Source organism: Rhineura floridana, chromosome 4 (assembly GCF_030035675.1).
Source record: "Rhineura floridana isolate rRhiFlo1 chromosome 4, rRhiFlo1.hap2, whole genome shotgun sequence".
Taxonomy (NCBI): domain Eukaryota; kingdom Metazoa; phylum Chordata; class Lepidosauria; order Squamata; family Rhineuridae; genus Rhineura; species Rhineura floridana.
In genome coordinates, this window is record NC_084483.1 from 209,776,925 (window position 1) to 209,803,230 (window position 26,306).

Genomic DNA, 26,306 nt, shown 5'->3' on the forward strand with positions numbered 1-26,306 from the left:
GTTCTCTTCCTGCTTCTGTTATGTCCTGTACCTTTCTATATGGTCTTACCATTCCCAGCTTCATTCCTTGCACACTCACCTCCTTTTCTCATTTCTGGATTTAATGGCGCAGCAGAAACCCACAACTTCACTCTTGGGCAGCTGTTTGAACAGCACTCATTGGTGTCCGATTTGATTCATGGACACTTGGTGCCCATGCATGATGTCACTCTTGGGTACCAGAGTCCATGGCTGTCTTAGCCTAATCCCCATATTGCTGCAAAGCAATACACTGCACCTCAAGAACTTTCACAATTCTTGAACAGAACATTTATTTATTTCAAGCAGGATTGTGCGACCTCAGGCCCAGGGGGCTGAATGTGGCCCTCCAGGTGTCTCTACCTCACCTCAAATCCCCCCCGACCCACCCCTCACCTGCCCTGCAGAGGACCCTACTCAAGTGCTTTTTCTTGGCTGAACTGTGTCCTTGAACTGTGATAATGTCTCTTGTTCATCTGGATGGAGAATGTGTGGGGTGTATGTGCACAGCTGAAATGTAGGCTATTGTACAAGGTTAAGAGTCACATCTGTTGCTAACACCACCACCCCAATTTGGAGATCCAATCAAGGCCAGTGCATAGCATGCCAAATCCTGGCCACCACACTAACACTCAAACCTCCCCGTTGAAGTTTCTAATTTGTTCAGCAGTGCTAGAGGCAATACCACCTAACCCAGTGGTTCCCAAACTTTATGAGTACAGGACCCCCTTTATCAGCTCAAAAAAAATAATGACACTCCCTCAATGCTAATTGTAATTTTAGCCTCTGTTAATTGAAGAAATGGTGTGTGGCAAAATCACATCTCCAAGTATTCCTTTCCATAAAAAGCTGCCTGCAGACAGAGAAGTGTTGCTTTCTTTTCTTAACATAAAGGTTCATCAAATTGGTATCCCCCTTCCCCACACACAGTTTGAAGATGTACACTCCTGTCTCCCAACACCAGTGGGTTACAGTGTTGGACTAAGATCCAGGTTCACATCTCCACTCGACCATGAAGTCCACTGGGTGCCTTGGGACAGACACAGTCTCTCAGCTGACCTATCTCACAGGGTTGGTGCAATGATAAAATGGAAAGGGGGGGGAATATGTGCACCACCTTGAGCAACATGGATGAAAGGTGGGATATAAATGCAATAATAATTAAAATAAATTTCAGCTGCAGTATGTGGACCCCAGCCTAGATTGTGAAGACAAAAGGGTGGCTAGATTGAGTAGGCCTTGGGATGAAAGTTGGTTAGCATGCACTTGGGGAATGAGTGCGGAGCAGAGAACAGACCAGCACAGAAACACAACTGCCCCTCCTACAAGCATGCATGCATTTGGGCACGTGGGAGGGGGGAAGCCCTCCACTACCGCAGCATCTTGGAGATATGGGGGGCAGACTGTAGGTAGAAGGGGGGTACCCTGACTCACACACTCAGCTTCATAGATGGGGGGCGATCACGTCTTGAGCTTCCTCACTGCTCCTTGGCTCCGTCTGGGCCGAAGGCGAGATCTGGGCAGCCTCACAAATACGAATAATTTTTAAAAGGAGATGGCAAACCAGGAGCCCAGAAAGGCAGGCAGGCTGGCTGCCAGGAAGGAGGAAAGCAGCCTTTCCTTGCGGCCTTGCTTCTTTTTGCTTCACGAAAAGCCCTCCTCTCGTTCTGAGTAAGGGCGTCCTCAGCAGCAGCAGTGCGAGGAGACGGGAGTTGGTGATAGCAATCCCCTCTTCTTCCTGGTAGCTCCATCCTCAGCCTCCTTTGGCATCTGCCACATGTTTTACAGACAGATGCCTGCCTTTGGTGTGCCTGAAAGAAGCTCTGACACTTCAGCAAAAGTCCTCACCTCTCGCTTGGAGCAAGCGGGAGGTGTCCTCTGCAGCGGCAGCAGAGAGCAGACAGTGTCCATGGAATTTAGACTTTTAAAAAAAATCATATATTTATTGTTTGCGGCCCCTCTGGATTATTTCACGGCCCCCAGGTTGGGAAGCACAGGCCTAACCAGTAAAAACCCCAGACTCCTGATTGTGACTGGAATGAATCACTCAGTTTATTATTGTACAAAGTTTAATAATATTCTGAAATGGTACAGAATTTAAGAGAAAATAAAACATGTAAGTTGGGATATTTGAGAACAAAGTAACTTAAGGCAACTTAAAGATGAAATTTATCCCAATTAATGGTTTAATAATTGTATGAACTAATAAAAAGCACTGACAAAGCAATCAATCTTAGTAAATAACATAGGCTCCTCCTAACTCCCTCCAGCTATGAAACAGTTGTAAAACAGTTCTAGCATATTAGATCAATAAAAGTCAAAGGCCGCAGGCCAGGCCTTGCTGCCTTCAACTGGGAGAAGCACATGAGGCATAGCAAAGAGCAGGAAGCAAGAAAGAATAGTAAATAAAAAACATACATCCTCCCCCAGAAAAGAGAACGAAGTAAGAGAAACTGAATACACCTTTTAATATCAATTAGCAAAAGGACCAGGTGTCTAGACTTTCCCATTAATTTTGTATTAATTTCATTACTCATGTGGACAGACCCACATAAAACATAGGGTTGTATTCACCGTAGCTGTAAGGAGATTGCTCTACCAGTGTAAGCATTTCTGCTTGCCTGATGGAGCAATCTCGCCACTCTTCCCCTTGCGCGCTACTCTGGTGGGGGCTCTCCTGACCCTCTGGAGCAGATCATTAGTAAAATAGTCCCTATCTTAAGGCTTACATTCTATTGCTGCATACACACCTCACACTGAAAGCACATTCCCCCAATCCACAAAGAATCCTGGGAACTGTAATTTGTTAAGGGTGCTGGGGACTGTAGCTCTGTGAGGAGTAAACTACAGTTCCTAGGATTCTTTGGAAGGGATGTGTGCTTTAAATGCATGGTGTGCCCCACCCAGGAACTGGCAGGGTGGCACAGGTAGGCCAGCATTGCCCACCTGGCTTAACACCAAGCATCACTGCTGCTTTGGGGAGGGGGGGGAAGGGGGAGGGGCAGGGAGGCTAGCATGATGCATGCGCAGCAGCAGAGCCAATCCAACACTCCCTGCTGCCATGGCTGCACCGTGCTGAGCTCCCTGCACCTCTTCCTGTTGGAAAGCGGCAGCAACACTTTGCCTGTATCACCACTCCGATCACTGCTGATGCGTATGCAGCCTAAAAAGCATGACACAAAAGGAGAAGAGATGGGGAGGGAGGATGAATAAAGCAAACCGGCACAATTTCTTAGTTACTTTAACTTCCTTGGTTAATTTCTTGTAAAGACCAGCAGTAATGGAAAGATTTCAAGGAGAGGAGTTGTTGGTCTTTCATATGAGCTGATGGAAAGGTTCTGCAATCCCATCTCTGGGCTTATCCTCATGGGAGCATAACTTCATACTAAAGATGTTGTTTTGTCAGCTGCAAACACAGTGCTTTCTGTTCACACTGAGGGGAAGGCTCAATCAGGCAGTTTCCTAATGACCACACCCTCTAATTTAACATTTCCATTCCCTCTGGTTACTTGGCAGCCAAGCATGCTCAGTTTGTTCTACCAGCTGCAGTAGGTTTCATTAAAAAAACAAAACCCGGAAGTGCAATTATTTGTATTTTCACTGGTACAACACAGCTGAAAAAAAAGCTTTGTTTAAGCAGCGTTAAGCTTTTGCACACAAGTTAGGGGGGAAAGAAAAATAAGGCACCATTTGTAGCAACACAAAAAAAGGCCAGCAGAATGGAGGAGAGCAGCCAGAAGTTGCTTGTCAGCCTACAGGAAACAAAATGGGGGGGGGGAGTGGCCATGGAGAGGGGAACAATTGACACACCCACCTAAAAGCATCGGAGCAAAGCGTCTGCAAGCACTAGAGATACAGAGTGAAGACATTTTTCTTCCCTTTTAGTAGGATTTGGTTAGTACAGATTTACAAGGGGAAAACTCCATGATAGTTTCTGTTTGCCAGTAACATGTGAACCATGCAAATTAAAAGATGTGACTAGCACCAAACACACAGTAAACCACCATGTAGATGAGCCCCCCCCCATCTCTCTTTTCCACAGTCTGGTGTAATGGCTGCTGTAGATTACAACTAAGGAAAAAGCCTAATGGAGCTGGTCTCTCAGGAGAGCTGAGTCAGACGATTGACACCGTGACTCATTATCATCCCTTCTAGAAGCTGAAACACATCTGCTGATATTTTTTCTCCTATATTATCTCCAATTATATCCAGATAAATCCCCACTTTTGATATGTTTTCCCACTCACGTGGTATCGCTCCCTTTCCCTCAAAAACCCCTTTGTAGGTCTTTTCTAATTCAGTTCTAAAGTGGCAGACAAACCATTTCCAGTAACCCTCTAAGGAGGCATTTCGTTGAATAAGCCACTTTGCATAATTAGATCCTGCTGTTTGATACTGTTTGCAGGGAATTCTCTTCCCATCAAAAATGAATGTGGAATCACTTGCTACAATATTGGAGCAAATATCAGTGACAAAATGGTTTGTTCCTTCCCACTGGATACCAGTCAGGGCCTGAGGACGGTGGAACCGAGTGCTATGTGTTCCATCATGATTGGGAATGGTATTTGTGCAAATGGCTTTGCAAAAGGGGCATTGCTTCAGGCATCCACAAAGCTGTTCCAAGAGGATTTCATGAGGTTTTACAAAAAAAGGTTCCAAGTCAGTCTCCATGAATGTCTGTTCTAGACTGCGCAGCACAAGGCTCAGTGAATCATTCATAGCTTCTTTAAGAGACCCAATGTCTGTTACTTCTTGATGCTCAACGGTACTCATGGTGTGCCTTGGGAAGGCTAGATCGTCTTCTAATCTGCTGCAGAATTCATCCAGCCACAGAGACACATTGCCTCCTTTATCTTCAACAATTTGTGTTGAGTCATCAATAGCCTGACAAATCAGCTCTTGCAAACCACCGAGATAAGACTTTAAGATATTCTTTAATATTTGATTCTGTTCACCTAAACAATATTTATCAACTCGCTTCCTGATGAATTCCCCTATATAGTAACTGGGATTGTAAATGTACTCCATGTATTTATCAAAGTTTTCCTGTTCGGCAAGATGAAACAGCATGTACCTTTCCAGGTTATCTCGATTACTGTTTAAAGCGGGGTCTTCAGCCTTTATCTTGTTGACTATGCTGAGGGCAGTCTTTCCAAAGACTGCATCACGGATTGCCAAGTGAAGATGGTTGCACACAAAGGCAGCAAACATTGTGATGGATTTTGCTCCTTGGCAGGATATGACAAATGACTTAAAGAATTCTTCTCTCTTGCTTTCGAGATAGCAGGAGGGATCGTTCTCTCTCTGAAATGCTTGATACATTTCTGTAAACTGTCTTGCTGCCATCTGGCATAAATAGAAGGATACATCTACTCGGTACGAAGGTGTCACTGTCAGGTGTGTGTCTTCAGATTTAGATATTGTCTCATTTATTATCTCCACTATCTCATGAAAATAGCTGGAACAATAATTCATGATTTCTTCTTTCTTCTTAATGTACTCACCGATAAGCTTCTCCAGCTGTTGTGTTAAAGTAATTATTGAGTTAAACACTGGGGTGGTTTTGTGTGCAGGCTTTGAGAGGCCAAATTCAGTTTTTTTCACTGTGATGTACCGCGGATCAGCAGGAAAACGTGTCCATTTGGCAGACTCTTTAATCCTCTCACCGATGCCATGTTCTCTACTGAAGTATTCACAGAGGAATCGTTCCACATCCATTTGAATAGTGAAATGTTTAGCGTGAGGCACAGGAGGAGAAACTGCAGCAATCCACTCTTTCCACATGTTATCAAAGCGATCTCTCAGCTCACTTTCACTTAGTTCTTTATTTCTGAACTGTAGAGCTACTACTTTGCTTATTCTAAGCAACTCGTCTTTGTACGTGGATTTCCTTTCTTCAAAACTCCTCTGGCGATTCTTCAGATTAATAAGCTTTTCACAATTTTGGTAAGTTGAATTAATGAGCTCTTCTTTTAGACACTCTATTTTAATTTTAGTTTTCTCTTTCCACTGAATTAGCAGCTTGCTATTTCTATCATCAGAAAAATATTTTTCCAAATCATCCATAGTAGCTGCATATTTGCTTTGAATGTTTTCTTCCAGGGACAATCTCTCGATGCAATGAATTTTCTCATTTTGGATCTGGATATTCAGCTTGTGGTGCAGATCAAGCATGAAGCTTCTCAGTTCCCAGGTCCATTTGCTATATTTGTTCTCTAGCTCGCTATAGACAGCAATCTCCAGGGTATTTTTAAAGCTGAAAACAAATGTTTCATTTAGTAACGCTTCCCACAGGTTCCGAGTGTGTGTTTTTAATTCAGAAATCTTTAGAAGACCCCGTTGAGATTTTTCTTTTGCATCTATGAGAATCTTGCATTTGAGTTCTTGTACCTTTTGGCTATAACTGGGATTTGGTGGAGCCATGGGTGGTTCTCCTTCCCAGAGGTGAGGAAAATAGTGAACATGGGAGTTCACATCAAACTGGATGACATCACTAAAACAGCTCACATCACAGGATTCTTGCTGAGCTGCAGTGACGGTCATTTCATCCAGGTTTTTCTGGATACATCGTCGGCTCTCCCTGTTTTTTTCTTCTGTGGTTATTTCCCCAACATTTTGGTGCACAAACAAACATCTTGGAGAGAGGTTTACCATTTTCATCCTTAAAAATGCTTGTACAGCAATCTGGAGGACATCTTGCATTTCCGAAGGGTTCTCTCCAAAAATATTGACCACTGTCATGTTACCAAAGCCAATGACAAAGGTGGCTAGCTCATTGTCATGATTAAAGGTTGACCTGTTTTCTAGTTCCATGGCCTGAAGTCCTTCTGTATCAACTATGAGCAAAAAGTCAAATTTTAGCATTGGCCTGAGCTTGTCACTCACCTTAACGAGTTGCATAAAAGCACCTTTAGTACATCTTCCCGGGCTGACGGTGAACTGAAGACCAAACATTGCATTCAGCAGTGTCGATTTTCCTGAGCTCTGGATACCAAGGACAGAAAGCACAAACACTTCTTTGTCCCCCAGCTTCTCAGCTAATTTGTCAAAGATGGAACTGATCCACTTCAATGGCACATGTGAAGCATCACCATCCATCAGCTCAATGGGATAACCTGATTCCATCAGATCAGCTGCTATCTGCGGCAGCAGCTGAACAACACAATTCTCTTGAGGCGACGAAACATCCAGTGCTTCATAGAGTTGCCCTACCTCTCTCAGAAGATGCTCTAAACCAAAGGTGGACTCGCTTATTTTATGTGATAGTTCACTAAGCAATTCGCTACTGTCTCCTGCTTGCTTTTGAGTCCATAATTCATGGTAAGTCTCTTGAAGCTCTGCCAGATGATTTGAGGCCAGGTCAGCTATAAATATTTTCAGCCATTGAAGAAAATACATTTTGATGCTATGTGAAGAAGAGTTCAGATGCATAAGCAGTAATTTCATACAGTCATTTAGGGGGAAAGCCTGCTTTAACTGATCATGCCTTATTGTTTGCTTTGCAGAGTTTATTTGGCTTATCTGCTGCTCAAGTCCCATGCTCTTGTGGTCTTGTAAATGGGTTTGTTCTCTATCTTTGGCACACCACTTATGCCACAATGACCCCTGTAGGGGCAGCAGCTTGCTTTTCGCTTCTAGAATATTTTCTTTTTTCAGAATGCTTACTAAATTTTCTGCCATTGTTTTGCCAGTTCTACACTCTTCTTTATCTTCATCCACAAGGAAACCATACTTTCGGGCGATGGGTGCACACTTTTCAAGACTGTAAACCATATTTGAAACCTTTAGAGCATCATTAATTCCTTGCCTCAGTTCCTCAATTAATTCGGCTTCATTACGGTTTTTGACCGCTATTCTTATTCGTGTTTTATGCCTGTTACCGAAAATTTGCTCTTTGTCAACACAGAGAAAAATTAAAGGTTGAGGAGACTTGAGGAGTTCTTTCAGAAAAGATTTGGCATCTCCATTCCGATCACTTTCTGATAAGAGAATGACAGTGACAGAAGATACTTCCTGCAAAAATCGGACTTGCTGTTCATGTTCCATTGCATTTCCATGAAGATTAGTAAATGCAGTGCAAGTATCAAAAGTGTCATCATCCCCACCAGGACAATACCAAGCGATTTCCACAACGCCTTTCATTAAAAGACAGTTTTTGCTACTTCCTTTACAATGGCGATGGAAAAATATATTATGCTTCTGTTTACTCAACAAATTGTTCAAAAGCTGGGATTTAGAGGACAGAGAAGTGCCAAATCTAATGAAAGACACCACAGGCGTAGTTGCCTGATAAATCAGTTCATCTTTGCATTTTTTAAATCTCTTCTCCAGAAGTTCCTCAACACATTTCCACTTCTTGTTGACCTGGCCAAAGGACCAAAGAGGGAATTCTATCTGTGAAGTGCATGGTTCTGGCACCAAAAGTGGGAGGGCAAACTGGCAGATCGAGAGCTTTGTTGCAATGTATTGCCTTGTGAAGTCATCTGCGCAAAGGAAAATGGCCATCTGGACATCCATTGGATGGACATGTTTCTGACTGCTCTGAACAGCTTCATGATGCTCCTCACTAACGTCACTAAAAATATAATCTAAATCATCTAAGGGTTTATTTGCATCATCCGCAAAGTTTGACACATTGTCTGGTTTAATATTATCTTTGCAAACCAGGTATCTTGCCCGATAATCCAACATTAATAGTTTTTCCAAGAAATAAAGGGGGAGCTCACTTTCAGTACTGGGCTGACTGCCATATAAAGATGTATTGTGAATGAAGTGGAAGTCTGTCATCTGCATTTTATTTGGATAATACTTCTCTAACCCAAGGGTCTTGATCAAATTTAAAAACTCATGGTTTGTGTTGTCATTGCAAGTTCTGTCCTGGGTGGAATCCTGTGCACGTTTGCATTCCGTGTTTCCTGTTGGATTGCTTTCCTGGAATATACATTTCAGTTCTCTTACGATGGCCTCTTTCTGATGCTCATCGTTGGTCGCTTCAAAATTCCCTTCAACGAGGTAGGCCAAATCTCTTTCCAGCAAATCCCAGTTATTCCGAATGTCATGCTTTCTGAGGACACTGGCAGCTTCCTTTTCCCAAGATGGTTGCATGTATTGATCCATAAAAGCCAAGCGTTTCTTCTTCTCATCTGGAGGCAAATCGTTACCGTCAACTGATATTTTCAGACCCATCAGGAGAAGGCAAGCCTGAGCTCTATAAGCATCCTGGTCACACACAGCCAGATATTTCTCATATGTTGCTTTTATTTGGTTTAACATGAACTCAATTTCTGGTGATCCAAGGAGATATTGGAAAAAATTATTTTCCACGTGGTATCCAACACTGTACGCAACTGGCAGCAGTAAGAGTCCTATGTCTTTTTGGAAGCTGTTCCGCAAGACATTTAGTAAGGAGCATAAATCTGAGCTCAGATCTGTAGAAACTTTCACCACTGCCTCCTGCATTGCTGCTGCAGAGTTCGTAGGCTTTAGGGCAGCTTCCTGAATGCTGCTCTTAATTTGCTGAAGGATTCTAGTGAAGTCATCCAGTGTTGTAACAGAGACTGCTTTTTGCTGCTTTTCCTCAGTGGCAAAGATCCACTTCATTATCATGGATGCATTGGGAAAGTTTGAGACTGTATAGATGTGAGGATCCAGAAGGCAGCGGAGAAGAAATCTGTTGTGGCTGATGTTTGGGGCCATTGAACTTTTGTATAATGAAGTGGTTTCTTTCAGGAAATTCTGAAGCACCTGATCTGACAGGCATGTGTGAACCCACATGTAGTCCGACTTGGTGATATTATACAGCTTCTTTTTGAAATTAACCAATTCAACTATTTTTTCTTTATCACCAGTGATCCTCCATTCCTTGAGGCCTTCCAAGAATGCCCTGGTTTCTTCCTCTATAATGCTCAGTTCCTTCCAATTCAATGCTGTACACATTTTTTTACCAGTCAAAGCCACATAGGAATCCTGCAGGCCTTTAGTTATTTCCAGAACATCTTCAAAATCTTTCTTGTGGTTGGACAATGCAATGTCCCACACAGAGATAAACTCCTCACCCTGGTCAATGATGCTCCAGCTTTTATTACTGGCCAATAAACCAGATTTCCAAGGTGCAAGCGAATCCACATCAGGGGGGCCACCTGTTGTAGTTACAGAGAGCTGGACTGCTGTATGAAATGCCTGTCTATGGGCACTTTCAGTTGATGCTGAGGAACCTCTCTTGGATCCTTTACCATCAAGTCCTACGCTACCAATAGGAAAAGCATGGCTACCCTGTACAAAGAAACTGAGAGCATCCAAGGTTTGTTTCTTCATCTCTTCTCGTTTTTCAGCTTTAAATCCCTCAGAAGATGCTCTCCACCAGAATATGCCACCAAAATGAAGGGGCCCCTGATTGACATGAGAGCCGAATCTGTTGAAAAAGTTCTCACACCAACTCTTCAGCATGTTCGCCTTGTCGTTATCCGAGATGAGTCTCAAAAGCCGTTCAATGTTTTTTAGCTCTTGCAGAGCTGAATCAGAAAGCCTTAGCTGGTCCTTCATGAAGTAGCATGAGGCTAGTGGGATGTAGTTATATTCGGTTGTGCAGATGTACGCATGTTCAGACTGAGACCTGGAGGTTTTTTTAGATTCTGAAGATCTGGTGTAACCAAAGCGGGACTCTGCACACTCCGCCCAATAGCCCACTTTAGCCGAGAGGCCAAAGCTGAATCCCAGATGCTCCACAGTCTTCTTGAATGCCGATTCTGCTTCTGAAGATGAAAACTCCATCTTCTCAAACCGCATCCCCTGCGTAGGGCAGAAGAGCTCAAATCCATCTGGAACCTGGATGAGCTGCTCCCGTTTCCCCAGCAGGTCTGGGAGCTTGTCGGTTTGGTAAATGCCCTGCAGAGCCAGGCCCCCTGATGCCCATCTTAAAAATTCTTTGTCTGGGAGGTTCTCGGGTTTTGCCTCTGAATTCTTTTGAATGGCCATTTGCGGCTGCTGCTTCTCTAACACACCCCTCAAACTCTTGTCCGGTTGCAGCCAGCATTCAGCAGGGATGTCCATCATTTGCCGCAGGTCTTGCTCATCCTTCTGCACATCATTGCCTTGCTGGGTTTTGTCTCCCTTGCTCATCTGGAGCTCAGTCAAGGCTGCCTTGGCTGCTGTTAGCTTCTCCTCTGCCTTCAAGAGCTTTTTCTTCTCCTTCTCCTCCTCCTCCTCCTCGGGCGTTTTCTTTTTCGCCTCTGTGGGCTTTTTCTTTTCCATCTCCATGCTTGCCTCACTCTCCATCTCCAGTAACTGCTTTTCCCACAGTTGCTCTTTCTGCAGAGCACACAAGCTTTCAATAAGCTTCTTCTCTGAATGGTATTAGCAGCCGGGTTGGTCCTACAGAAATATAGAACAAATCAATCAGTATTTTGAGCTGGAATGACCTATGACTACTAATATTTACCGGGGGGGGGGAATCCAATTCCCATGTTCTTACCAAGAAAAAATTACATCTCAACAAGTGTAGTTGATGAGAAGTTGTGTCAGCTGTTTGAACCGCTAGTACGTCGACCCAGTCCTTTCAGTTTGGGGGCTAATTCTTTCTTTTCAAGTGTTCCCTGAAGATCTTTTCTTGCAGATAAGGCTTTAAAGGAAGGATAAAAAAGAGGGAGATTAATAGAAAGATACGCTTTCCCACTTTGGGGGTAGCATAGAGCTCTCTCCCTAAAAACATATCCAGACACCAATGTCCCACACTTGGTAATTGCCACTGTAGGGCACAACTGGGAGCGTGGCAAGTGTGCCTGACAGAACACTCCTGTAATGCAGCTGCATTGGCTAGATCACTTTAGGATGTTAACGAAATCTCTTGCAATTATGCTGGTACTGGGAACTCCATGCTGGTGTGTAGGCCAGCTCAACCCATCGCGTGGCAGAGCCAGCTACCCTGGACCAACTTTACATTAATTTGCTAACCAAGACTAGGAAGCTGGGTCTAGAAACTTCCAGCCATCCTAAGAGCCCTGCTGGATCAAGCCAAAGACCCACCTAGTTCAGCATCCTGTTCTCACAGTGGACAAACACCACCAGTAGGACCTAAGTGGAACAGGAGCACTCTCCCTTTCTGTGATTCCAGCAACTAGCATTCAGAGACACAATGCCCCCGACAGTGGAAGAACACATCCATAATCACTGGTAGCCACTGATAGCCATACCCACCATTAATTTGTCTAATTCTCTTTCCAAGCAACCCTAGCTGGTGGCCATCACTACCTCTTGTGGGAGAAACTTCCATACTTTAACTATGCACTGTGCAAAGAAGTCCTATTTCACAGCTGTGCCTTGCTTACGTTTTCTTAATAATAATAATAAACTTTATTTCTACCCCGCCCTTTTTCCAATAGGACTCAGAGTGGCTTACAACTAAAAACAACACACCATTAAAACATACAAAGTATACAATTAAAAATAGAATTAAACTTAGAGAAAAATTAAAACCATAAAACATACGTTAAAAACAGCAGACAATTTAAAATAATAAGACCATATAATGTAGTCACCAATCCTAGGACACTTAATCCTAGTCGTTCTCTATCCCAAATGCCCGTTGAAATAAGTCTTTACTTGTCGCCGGAAAGACGGCAAGGAGGGATCTAATCGCACCTCACCCTGAAGGGAATTCCACAGCCTAGGGGCGGCCACAGAAAAGGCCCTATCTCGTGTCCCCATCATATGTACTTGCGAAGGTGTGGGGAGCACAAGAAGGGCCTCACCTGAAGATCTCAAATCCCGGGCAGATTCATGTAGGGAGATACGATCTGCCAAATAGCCTGGACCTGAGTCGTATAGGGCTTTGTAGGTCAAAACCAGCACTATGAATTGTGACCGGAAACAAATTGGCAGCCAGTGGAGCTGTTGTAACAGGGGAGTTGTATGGTCCCTGTAACCAGCCCCGGTAAGCACTCTGGCTGCAGCTCTTTGTACCAATTTAAGTTTCCGAACAGTCTTCAAAGGCAGCCCCACGTAGAGCGCATTACAGTAGTCTAAGATGAGCCAGTCATCTTTCATTATTATTTTGGATTGTTTTTGTGGTATCTTACTGTACTTACAGTTGTACACTGCCTTGATATTTTATATGAGTGGAGGGGTTATAAAAAAAAATTCAAATAAAAATCTCCACCCACTAAACACACCAATTTTCAGGAACAAACTACATTGGCACCTCCCTCTCCCCTCCCCAATCAAGGGCCCAGCAAGGTTGTACAAGACTGGTGGGAAAATCAGTAGTGCTCCCAGTTAGGTAAGCTCTCTATCTTTCATAGAGACGTAGGAGGATGCCAAAAAACAGAATTTTTGGGCTCTGAGCTTTCCTTCTAAAAGTTTTCATAGTGCAGCCAAATTCAACGGTTTTTAGTATCCTTGGCTCTCTATTTTTCAACAGCTGCTGCTAGTTGCAGATTAGATAAATAGACAGAGATAGAAGTGGATTAAAGACAAGAGGCATTTGAGTGAGAGAAGTGCTTCCTTCGACCCACACATTGGCTAATGGATGGATAGGTATCACTTGTTTATATTTTCTCACTCTGCTGATGACTCCCTTTTGTTAGCAAGGGAAGAGGTGTGGTGTGGTGCACACATACATGTGCCCATAGGAGCACAGGACCTTCTGCTGAGTCAGACCACTGATCCACCTAGCTCAGCGCTATCTGACTCGCAGTGGCTCTCCAGGGTTTCAGGCGAGACATTCCCAGCCCTACGTGGAGATACCGGAGACTGAACCTGGGGCCTTCTGCATGCCAGGCAGGTGCTCTGCCACTAAACTACAGCCCTTCCCCTGCACGCTCAGGGAAATAACGGTGGGCTCAGCCCTGGAGATATAAGCTAAATACATGCCTGGCATTAACCTGATTTCCAAGAGTGTGGGGAGATAAGGGATAGACACTCTGTACATGCTCAAAAGTACTCATCTTCCAGGACTCAGCTGTAGTACTGAAAAGCCAGGACAATGTGCCCATAAGAAGAGGGAAAGGGTTTGAGGGGGTTGAAAAGTCTTGTTTTTGTGGAGGGAAAAGAGTGTATTTGGTGGGGACGGAGTGTGTTCTCTGGCTGTACTTTGCTTGCAACATAGATTGGATCAGTTCTAATTTCTTAAAAAAGAGGTGCTGGGGTTTTAATATGTGTAGCTAATATGCCTTCACTCTGTAAATCTTAATTCTAAGTGAGAGGGGAAGGGAAATGCTGAATTTGCCTATAGTGAGGGTCAAACACTCTGCACATGCACTTTTACTGATTCTTCTTAAAATGCTGAGTGTGTTCCAGCTGTTGTGCATTACTCATTATTGCCCCAGCGTCCCTCTTCGCTCTCCACAGACAACAGTACCACAGGTGCAGGCGCAATAATGTTTTCCGCTCTCAGTGCATGTAAACTTGTACCCAGCATGGGGATGAAGAGATGGGGGAAACTACATCTGCTACTTTGCTGCAGCTTGCAAAGACACAGGAGCCCTGTGGGAACAAGGAGGTTGTCAACTGTAGTACTGTCTCCTGCTTCCACAACCCATTCCATCGCTGATGCTGTTCGACAAAAGCTTGCAGCCCTTCCCCCACCTTGGTTTTTACTTGAAAGAAGAAGGGGGCTGAAGGGCTTCACTGCTCCTAGGGTGCCTGGGGCCTTCACATTCCCCACCGTCCAGCCACTATTTCCGAGTAAGGCTTTTGAGAGAGTTTAGCTTAGCAGTCATGGGATAAGAGGAGTGGTCCTCTTTATGTATCAGGAACTGGCTAATAAATAGGAAGCAGAGAGTGGGAATAAATGGGCAGTTCTCCCAGTGGAGGGATGTAGAAAGTGGAGTCCCTCAAGGATTGGCATTGGGACCTGTGCTTTTAAACTTGTTCATAAATGATCTAGAGTTAGGGATGAGCAGTGAGGTGGCCAAGTTTGCTGATGATACTAAATTCTTCAGGATCATTATTCTAAATTGTACAGGGTCATTCAAACAAAAAGTGATTGTGAAGAGTTGCAAAAAGATATCTCTGAACCTAATGAATCAACAATACAACTGTTAAAATACATTTCAGCATAAGCAAGTGTCATTCATTCACTGGCGATCACTCGTGGCCGAGTAAGATTGTCTTCCAGGGTAAGGTCTAACAGGGGGTCCGTAAGTGACTATGGAGGCCAATTCTGGATCTACACAGCCTCCCACAGTGAGGACATAGGTTTCCAGATGGAAGACGGTCACGATGAGGATTTGCTTGACGTGCCTTCCGCTTAGCTCGTTTGTCCCGTTTGCCCTATACTCGTCCTTCTTCAATGTCCATAGCACCTTTGATAATGGCTGACCTCCAATTGGAACAAGCATGGCACAAGGCTTCCTAGTTCTCAATGCTCATGTTACATTTTTTTAGATTAGTTTTGAGAACATCTTTAAACCTCTATTGCTGTCCACTGATATTCCATTTTCCATCCTTAAGTTGGGAGTAAAGTAGCTGCTTTGGAAGATGGTGATCAGGCTTTTGAACAACATGGCCAGTCCAGCAAAGTTGATGTTGGAGGATCTTAATTTCCCACATATGCTCATGGGGACTCAACTGACAATGACTGACCAGTAAGGGTCCTTGTGGATAGTTCGATGAAGGTGCTTAGCAGCTCTGAAAAGGGCCAATTCCATGCTAGGGAATTAGGAAAAGTATAGAAAATGAAACTGCTGATATCATAACGCCATTATATAAATCTATGGTGCAGCCACATTTGGAATACTGTGTACAGTTCTTGTCACTTCACCTCAAAAAGGATACTGTAGAGCTGGGAAAAGTTCAGAAAAGGGCAACCAAGATAATCAAGGGGCTGGAGCAACTCCCTTGTGAGGAGCATACAAGGCTTTTTAGTCTAGAGAAAAGGCCAGTAGGGCAGGGGGGAATAACAGAGGTGTACAGAATTATATGCATGGTGGGGAGAAGGGATAGAAGTAAGTTTTTTCCTTTCTTAATACTAGGGCTGGATCCACAGAGGCATTATCTTGCATTCAGGTCAAATTATTTGCACAGTTGATTGGCTTGCAAAGATTGCTGTGAATTAGCATGAAGAAAATAAAGTATGGATGAATTAGCATGTATGCTTCCTATAATATCCCTGCCTTCCTCATTTAGACAGACAGGCACCCTGAACAGTTCCAAATGTTCAAGCTGGGGCAGCAGTCACAGCCTCTCTCCTCACTTTTGACATGGAAATGGACTGCCTTCAAGTTGATCCCGACTTATGGCGACCTTATGAATAGGGTTTTCATGGTAAGCGGTATTCAGAGGGGGTTCACCATTGCCTCCCTCCGAGGCTGAGAGGCAGTGACTGGCCCAAGGTCACCCAGTGAGCTTCATGGCTGTGTGGGGATTCGAACCCTGGTCTCTCAGGTCGTAGTCCAGCACCTTAACCACTACACCACACTGGATCTCCCCTCCTCACTTTTAGGAACTTGTTTTTACCAGAGGGGAGGCAAAACAAGTAATAAAGTATTGCAAGGTTTCCCCAAAGCAGATTGCCTCCCCTCTCCATTCTAAGAAGCCCCCCTCGACCACATTGCCTTCCTCCTTTTCTTTCTCCCTCCATATCATTTGTCAATATTTTGCTCTCAAAACAAAGCCTGCAATTTCCCACCACTGAAATGTATCTGTGATCTGCAGATTAAAGAAAACCGAAAAGAATTTTGCTAGGATCTGCAGCAGCTCTATCAGAGCTGCAAGTTTTGTCTTTTTAAATGATTCATGTAAATACCTCTCCATAATAACAAATCATCACAACAGAAATAAGGGGATCCTGATGTCTTTGATTTGATCAATTGCTAGCAAGATGCTGGACACAACCCATGCACACAGCTAGCAAGGGCAACAGAGGAGACATAGATGTGTAAATAGATTAACAGCTAAGATTTTTCCAAATCCATGGACCATGGCCGACACCAAAAAAACCCTGGGCATGGAAGGGGAGATTGCCCCCTCCCCCAAGCACTCCATTCTCCCTGTCGCTTGTGTGAGCCACTCTGTGTAGGCACCTCCACCTTTCCCAGAGCAGCCAAGATGCTGGTTCAACGTTCTGGCCCACCCGTCCTGAACAGAAGCAAGCAGCCATCACGTTTGTGGTGCACCTTCTCTGTGCATGAAAAATGAGCGCCTATTGCCTATGATTATTTTAAGGAGGGTTTTTTGTGTGTGTGTGTGTGTTTTTAGTTGAGCAAGTTTGGAACAAAAATTATGCTGCAATTCAGAGTAAATAAAAATAAATTGGAAATATTTTGGTGTACACTTGAATAATTATTAACTACTGGGCTTCCTTGAAACCCTGTAATGACTCATTTCACACTCAGCCATTGTTGTTTGTTTATGATTCCTGCTCCCAAAATATTGTGGCACTCAGATTTGTTTTCTTTTTCTTTGTCTGCATACACAGATATACTTGCATGCATGCTCAGTTTGCCATGGAATGGCAAAGAGTGGAATTAGTAAACTAGTAGGCAAGGACAAAGTGGGTTGATCAGACAAGCAAATGTCCACATGTTTGGACATTTAACTGAGAAATTGAACTGAAAGAATCAAATCAGGGCTCCTACTGCCACCCTGGGCTTCTACTGGGAGGAAGGGTGGGATACAAATCTAATAAATAAATTAATAAATAAGACGTGCACAGATGTGGACTGACCACCGAGACCAATTCTGAAGGGATAAACTGTAGATGTACAGCAAGATCCACCTGTCACATGGACAAGCCCTGAAGCCAAAGAGCTGAGAAGGTGATTTTTGTCAGAACAGTGGCTGGGGAGGAAAGGGTTAACACCCCACATATATGTTGTGGTCCCAATCCTGATGGTGCGGCCCTCTGATTGGAATTTAATATAAAAGTACATCTTCAAGTGACACATTGTAGTTTGGCTCTATGGGGTGCTGAATGGTTTGCAGCTATTGTAAAAAGAATCAGTTCCATTGTGCGCTAAATACGCTTATGTCCTTTTGAAAGGGAGATAGTTATGGCTAGCATACTAATAATCCTGTTTCATAAACCAGGACAGAACACACTTTTACAGCAGGTGTCAGACTATGACCTGGGAGACCAGGGTTCGAATCCCCACATGGCCATGAAGCTGACTGGGTGACCTTGGGCGAGTCACTGCCTCTCAGCCTCATGAAAACCCTATTCATTGGGTTGCCATAAGTCGGAATTGACTTGAGGGCAGTACATTTACACTTTCCCCAACCTGGCACCTTCCAGAACACATTTGGACCACTACCCTTGTCAACCCCAGCCAGCACTCAGTTTTATGAAACTGAGATTTATAAAACTACATCATAGTGTAGATGTAGACAAATTCAGGGGAGGGATAACTTCCTCCCTTTCCTATAATGCTAAATGGGCATCCTGTGGGCCACATGTGACCTCTAGCCTTCCTCTACCCCCCCCCATCTCTGTGCCACTGCCACCACTGCAAGAAACAGAAGGGCTGGCAGGAAGGCATCCGCCCACCACAGAGTGCAGCACTGTTCTGACACTGCTCTAGGCGTCCATGCTCTGGGGCTGGGCCTCGGGCAGTTCAGCACATGCAGAACCCAAACGTACAGCAGCTGCGCTTGGGTCAAAAGTGCACAATTGGCGGCTTTTCTGATGGTTCTTCTGTTTCTCCCCCAAGACCTCTGTCTGATGTTGTGGCAGCAGCGGAGGCAGCACAGAGAGGGGGCCCAACAGGGATACTGTGGTGGCCCAATGCCTCCAATCTGGTTGGCCAGAAAGTGCGGCCACAGCGCAGGGAGGAGGGCCGGAATGGAGCAGGCTGGCTGGGAAGGAGCCGAGGCTGGGGGGGTGTCACTGCCAGTGGATGGGCTGGTGCTCCCGGTCCCAGGAAGGACGTCTGGCAGGAGGGTCCTGGGGCGCGCTTCCTGTGTAGGGTTGCGAGCCTGTGAAGGGCAGAGAGGAAGGAAAGGGATGTTCTGCCCCCCCCCGCCGGTGGGCTTCGCCTTCCCTGTCACCAGTATGTGGCCAGCCACCACCCCCTCTCAGACACACACACCCCGCCGAGGGAAGGCAGCCCTCGGCCTGGAAAAGGTTGCCCGCCCCCCCCCCCGGTATTAGAGCCCGAGGAAACTTGAGCGGAGATCAGGTCAAAAAAGAAGCATCACAAACGAACCCTCCCACGGAGCCTCGTGGCGAGACGCGCGGCCGGGGCCACCAGCTCGTCTGCTCGCTCGCTCGCCCAAGCGACACCGACTCGGGGGGGGGAGGAAGGGGCGGCGGCATCGCTCCAAAGGCAGGACGAGGAGGAAGACCCGAGAAAGGAGAGCCCAGCTGGCCCCTGTGGGCTCCCTGAAAGGGGGTGGCGTAAGGAAAAGGGAGGGGCGGAGGGGCTCTTCTTCAGTCCCACCGATGCCCCAAATGGGGGAAGGCGCAACCGAAGGCTTCGCCCCGAAGCTGAGCGAGGAAGGTCCTTCAGGGCAGACAGGCTTCCGCCCCCGCGCCCCTTCGACGACCTGCCTTCCGTCACTCCCCACCAGAGCCTGGCGAGCGCCACAGGCGGCTCCGCTTCGCACGCTTGCAAGCCTGGAGGCACGAGGAGCGGAGCGAGGGGGCCGGGGCGGGACAGGCAGCGCCGCCGCGCCGCCGCCCCTCCAAAGGCAGCCAGGGGCCCAGACGGGACAGCGCAAGCGGCGCCCGCGGGCTGCAGGACGTGCCCGGCCTCAGCCACTTCCTTCGCGAGGGTTGGCAGGGGGCGCAGAGCAGGCGCTGCGAACTCGTCGCCCGCTTCAGCGCTGCCTTTTATACCCTCTTTGAGTGTGGGGGGGGCACTAGTGATGCGCGGGACGGTGGTATGCGGGGGGGGCCGCTTACCTGCCCAGCTGGCTGCCTCCTCTTCCCCCTCCTCCGCTCTGTGCGCCAGGAAAGATGGACACGATCCTGGAAACTTCAAGGCGCATCTTTTTTCCTCGCGAGCGACGCCGACTCCCCCGGCTGCACAGCAGCGCCAAAGGCGGACTGCGGAGGGAGATCCGGACCCCACCCAGGCCACCAACCAGCGAAAGAGAAAGTAGCGCTGGGGGCCTCCCTCAGAGCCAAAACCGAAAATGGAAGAGGCGCTCTATAAATAACGCTGAGTGCGAAAACAGGGGCCTCTGCAAGAGACGCTTGAGAACAAAGTCGAAATTGTAGTGAGTTGTGTAGCACAGCGGAGAGTATTGAGCGAGGTTATGTGTGTGTGTTTGAATCCTTGCTAAGATTCTACCTTCCCTGCAAATTAGTCAGACAGAGACTTTAAGCTGTAAAATAAGAAAAACTACTTTGTTCCGGAAGTACATGCTTGATAGGGAAGAGTTCTACATCTAGCTAACTAGTTAAGTTGGAGCAGCCTGCACTGGTCCCAGTGCAGCTCTCATGCTGGTTGAGAGGGTGAGACAAAGGAAAGATGTCTGCTCCCCCTCAAGAGAGAAGAAGGAAACTGGGAAGGCAGGAAGGAACTGGGATCAACATCCTTTGCATATCAGTCTAGCAGGAAGGGGAGAGATGGCAAGGATCAAAGGACAGGTATAGCCTGACAACAAAGAGGTCTCCTCCCTAGCTACCCTTTTTAACCCCATGCAGCCTGAACCCACCAAGTTGGAGTTGAACCTCATACATTTCAACAAACAATACTTTAGGGCTGGAAACCTTCCAACTTTACAGAACCCTTCACACCCAGAACCCTTCCAGAACAGAATGGAATTGCCTCGAAATACCAATTTCTGAGCTAGCCAAACCATCCAAATTCCACCGTCACACATCTGTTGTTGGGATTATTAGTTCAATAAACCACAAAACAGCCACTCAAACCATGCTCTGATACCCATTCGAGGCAATAAACAATATTCCCGTCAAGAACCCCTGATTTCTAAAATAGATCAGAGGGAAAGAAGTGTGGGGAAAAACAGTTTGTCTGAGATGGGGCCTCTGATAGGCATTACTTAGCAGTTTCCACAGCTGAAGCTAGTTAATTAGGCCTAAGCAAGAGCACCTGCTTATCAGTGGAGACTGGTATCCAAGGCCACAGCTCGGGGAAGATTTGGAGAGGACGTGACATTGGGAAAAAAGGAGTTGGCAATAGCAACCTGAATGGCGTTCTACTTCTGACTAAATGTGCAGAGCATAATTTTGTTATTACAAACACACTCTTTCACCAGAAAGATAAATTTAAAACATCATGGAAGCACCCTTGGTCAAAGCACTGGCATCTCCTGGATTACGTAATTGACCGTGCCAGAGATCGTCGTGATGTACTCCTCACCAGGGCCATGATGAGTGCTGATGACTGCTGGACAGATCACCAATTAATTCGATCTACTATGGCCATGAATATTGTTCCTCATCGTAGACTCCAAGGAAGAAAACCAAGGCGTAAAATGAACATCCACACCCTTCAAGATCCTATTAAGTGAGCTTGCTTTCAAACAACTCAAGAAACATCTACCTACGGAACTCCCTGAAAACATTGAGGAACACTGGACTAAACTGAAGACTTCCATTATTGCAGCATGTGAACAAACTATTGCATACCAAACTAAGAAACATCAGGACTGGTTCGATGAGAATGATAGTGAGATTGAACATATCATTGACAAGAAAAGGAAAGCCTTCCAGATATGGCAAAAGGACATTAACTGCGCTGCTAAAAAAAAAAACTATGCCAGTACAAAGGCTGAGGTCCAAAGAAGAACGAGAGAACTTAAGAACGCCTGGTGGATAAAGAAAGCTCAAGAAATCCAGCATTTTGCAGATGCTCATGATGCACGGGCCTTTTTTAATGCCACAAAGGCCATCTATAGACCAACAAATTATGGTACAAATCCCTTATGTTCAATAGATGGTACCAAACTTCTTAAGAATAGTCTATTGCACTGTGTTGGAAAGAGCATTACCACGACCTCCTTAAGCATAACTCTATCGTGGCTGATGAGGTCTTCTCGCAAATTCCACAACAACAAACTAGACACGAGCTTGCAGTATCCCCTAATTTGGATGAAGTCAGTAAAGCCATCAATCAAATGAAGAACAACAAAGCTAGTGGACCTGATGGGATTCCTGCTGAAGTCTTTAAAGAAGGTGGGCCTGAATTTATACAACTTTATAAGCTCATCGAAAAAATCCGGATGAGGGAGGAGATCCCGAAAGACTTTGTTGTTGTTGTTATGTGCCTTCAAGTCTGTTACGACTTATGGCGACCCTATGAACCAGTGACCTCCAAAAGCATCTGTCATGAACCACCCTGTCCAGATCTTGTAAGTTCAGGTCTGTGGCTTCCTTTATGGAATCAATCCATCTCTTGTTTGGCCTTCCTCTTTTTCTACTCCCTTCTGTTTTTCCCAGCATTATTGCCTTCTCTAGTGAATCATGTGTTCTCGTGATGTGTCCAAAGTATGATAACCTCAGTTTCATCATTTTAGCTTCTAGTGGCAGTTCTGGTTTAATTTGTTGTAACACCCAATTATTTGACTTTTTCGCAGTGCATGGTATGCGCAAAGCTCTCCTCCAACACCACATTTCAAATGAGTTGATTTTTCTCTTATCCACTTTTTTCACTGTCCAACTTTCACATCCATACATAGAGATCGGAAATACCATGGTCTGAATAATCCTGACTTTAGTGTTCAGTGATACATCTTTGCATTTGAGGACCTTTTCTAGTTCTCTCATAGCTGCCCTCCCTAGTCCTAGCCTTCTTCTGATTTCTTGACTATTGTTTCCATTTTGGTTAATGACTGTGCCAAGGTATTGATAATCCTTGACAAGTTCAATGTCCTCATTGTCAACTATAAAGTTACATAAATCTTCTGTTGTCATTACTTTAGTCTTCTTGACGTTCACCTGTAGTCCTGCTTTTGTGCTTTCCCCTTTAACTTTCATCAGCATTCATTTCAAATCATTACTGGTTTCTGCTAGTAGTATGGTATCGTCTGCATATCTTAAATTATGGATATTTCTCCCTCCAATTTTCACACCTCCTTCATCTTGGTCCAGTTCTGCTTTCCGTATGATATGTTCTGCGTACAGATTAAACAAATACGGTGATAAAATACAACCCTGTCTCACACCCTTTCCAATGGGGAACCAATCGGTTTCTCCATATTCTGTCCTTACAGTAGCCTCTTGTCCAGAGTATAGGTTGCGCATCAGGACAATCAGATGCTGTGGCACCCCCATTTCTTTTAAAGCATTCCATCGTTTTTCATGATCTGCATAGTCAAAGGCTTTGCTGTAATCTATAAAGCACAGGGTGATTTTCTTCTGAAATTCCTTGGTCCGTTCCATTATCCAACGTATGTTTGCGATGTGATCTCTGGTGCCTCTTCCCTTTCTAAATCCAGCTTGGACTTCTGGCATTTCTTGCTCCATATATGGTAAGAGCCTTTGTTGTAGAATCTTGAGCATTACTTTACTTGCATGGGATATTAAGGCAATAGTTCAATAATTACTGCATTCCCTGGGATCCCCTTTCTTTGAAATTGGGATGTATATGGAACGCTTTCCGTCTATGGGCCATTGTTTAGTTTTTCATATTTCTTGACAAATTCTTGTCAAAATTTGGACAGATTCAGTCTCAGTAGCTTGTAGCAGCTCTATTGGTATGCCATCTATTCCTGGTGATTTGTTTCTTCCAAGAATTTTAAGAGCAGCTTTCACCTCACATTCTAGAATTTTTGGTTCTTCATACGTTTCCTCTATGAATAAATCTGTCATCCTGGCATCTCTTTTATAGGGTTCTTCAGTGTATTGCTTCCATCTTCCTTTTATTTCATCTCGGTCAGTCAGTGTGTTCTCTTGTTGATTATTCAACATCCCTACTCTTGGTTTAAATTTACCTTTCATTTCTCTAATCTTTTGGAACAGGGCTCTTGTTCTTCCCTTTTTGTTGTCCTCTTCTATTTCTACACAATAACTATTGTAATAGTTCTCTTTGTCCCTACGTACTAGTCGCTGTATTGTTGCATTTAGGGTTCTGACGGTGTTTCTGTCTCCTTTTGCTTTTGCTTTCCTTCTCTCTTTAACCATTTGAAGAGTTTCTTCAGTCATCCACTGAGGTCTTTTTCTCTTTTTAACTAGAGGTATTGTCTTTTTGCATTCTTCCCTGGTCATGTCTCTGACTTCACTCCATAGTTCTTCTGGTTCTCTGTCAACTAAGTTTAAAGCCTCAAACCTGTTCCTTATTTGATCTTTATATTCTTCTGGGATGTTATTTAAATTGTATTTTGGCATTATGATTGCTTTGTTGTTCATGGTTAACAAGCAAAGTCAAGGAAGCTCTTAGAGGCAAAAAGTCTTCCTTCAGAAAATGGAAATCTTATCCGAATGAAGAAAATGAAAAGGAACACAAACTCTGGCAAAAGAAATGCAAGAAGACAATAAGGGATGCTAAAAAAGAATTTGAGGAGCACTTTGCTAAGAACATAAAAACCAACAACAAAAAATTCTATAAATACATTCAAAGCAGGAGACCATCTAGGGTGGCGATTGGACCCTTGGATGATGAGGGAATCAAAGGTGTACTAAAGAACGATAAGGAGATTGCAGAGAAGCTAAATGAATTTTTTGCATCTGTCTTCACAGTGGAAGCAGAGCTTGGAAAAGTTACTTTTTTGAACTACAACTCCCATCAGCTGGGGCTGATGGGAGTTGTAGTTCAAAAAAGTAACTTTTCCAAGCTCTGAGTGGAAGATATAGGGCAGATCCCTGAACCTGAACTAACATTTGCAGGAAGGGATTCTGAGGAACTGAGACAAATAGTGGTAACGAGAGAGGAAGTTCTAGGCTTAATGGACAATATAAAAACTGACAAATCACCAGGCCCAGATGGCATCTGTAGTGAAAGCAGGGAGTTCCCCTCCTCCTACTTTTACTGTCCCAGGAATCAATCCCCAACCTTGGGCAATTGATCCTAGCAAACCTGGTCTGCTAAGGCTGTGTATGCTTACACCAACCCTGCACGGTAGTACTGCCACCACCCTTCTATTGGTTAAACACTCTGGGGTGAAGGGACCCCCAGAGCCCACTGAACACTCAAGCCTCTCAGGACCAGAGGCTTAATACCCTCCTGGCCCCTTCAGAAGTCTTAAGTGAAAATATTCCTCTAGTACACGGTAGTTTGGTCAAGCAGCCAGGACTGAACTTAGTAACTGAACCCCTTCTCTGGAATAAACACACGTTGCTTTAAAATAAGTAAAGTTTATTAAAAAAAGAAAATAAGAAAAGAGGTAAAGGGTACAAAAGATAAAAAGGTACATACATTTAGTTGGAGCAGCAAATCAAATCCTAAAACCAACACCCAAAAGGGGCAAGGTATATAACAAACAAGATATAAAGGTTCTTGGCACAAAAATAAAAATAATAAAACTAACTGCCTCAATTGTACTTACAAGCCTCAGCTCTTTCTCAGGAGTTAGTATCTTTCCCCTCAGGGACGGTCACTCAGGAAGTAGAGTGGAGCCACCGCAGAGCATCACCATAAGCAAGGTGGTGCCCACAAGTGGAACACAGCCCAAGAGCTGAGGCCTTCTCTTATAGAGAAAAATCCTTACCTCAGCTGGGAGCAATCAACTAATTTAGCAGTTCCAACACAGGAATGATGAAACGATGTTCCCACAGTACCAAGCCCCATCTCTCCTGGTTTCCCATAACAAACCGTAGGAGTTTTTACGGCCTTGACGGAACCAGGCCCCTCTTTGCTGATAAGGAGGTGCCAATTTGCAGTAAGCTGATACAGCTGGGGCTGTAAAAATCACCGGGTCTCTGGGATAAAAAAATATCAAAAGAGTTAACTATCTATGACCAGGGACCCAGGAAAATAATTAAGGGGATCAACTGGCATGACATGCCCCCTTTCGAGGAAGATGACATCAAAGGTTGAACACCTTTGATATCATCGCTCTAGAAGACATCAAAAAGATTATCACCTTAAAATACAAAACTAAATTATACATTTATTAAAAAGAATTTTAGGCATAACATAGCAAGATCAGTTACAAATCACAAGATCAGCATTAATCATCTAAATGATACATACGAGATAGAGCATCGGCGGCTTTATTATTCTTCCCAGCCACATGATTTATGGTGAAATCAAAATCTTGTAATAACAGAGCCCACCTCAATAGTTTTTGGTTTGAATTCTTCATTCTGGACAACCAGCACAGGGGAGAGTGATCCGTTTGCAATTGGAAGTGACGTCCCCAAAGATACGGTCTTAATTTCTCCAGGGCCCAAACTATAGCAAGACACTCCTTCTCAATGGTCGCTAGATGGCGCTCTCGCTCTATTA

At 44.7% G+C, this 26,306-nt stretch overlaps 1 protein-coding gene across 2 annotated transcripts; it reads right to left on the reverse strand.

The window, feature by feature from the left end:
* Positions 1 to 2,080: 2,080 nt before the first annotated feature.
* On the reverse strand, positions 2,081 to 20,053 carry LOC133384037 (interferon-induced very large GTPase 1-like). 2 transcript variants are annotated; one of them, XM_061625897.1, is made up of 3 exons: positions 19,856 to 20,053; positions 11,489 to 11,635; positions 2,081 to 11,388 (listed from the first exon to the last, which is right to left on the reverse strand). In XM_061625897.1, exon 3 carries the CDS (start codon positions 11,290 to 11,292, stop codon positions 4,120 to 4,122), a length of 7,173 nt encoding a protein of 2,390 aa, XP_061481881.1. In that variant the 5' UTR covers positions 11,293 to 11,388; positions 11,489 to 11,635; positions 19,856 to 20,053; the 3' UTR covers positions 2,081 to 4,119. The 2 variants fall into 2 exon arrangements, with proteins under 2 accessions (XP_061481881.1, XP_061481882.1); XM_061625898.1 differs by lacking the exon at positions 19,856 to 20,053 and adding an exon at positions 19,158 to 19,534.
* Between the last annotated feature and the right edge of the window lie 6,253 nt (positions 20,054 to 26,306).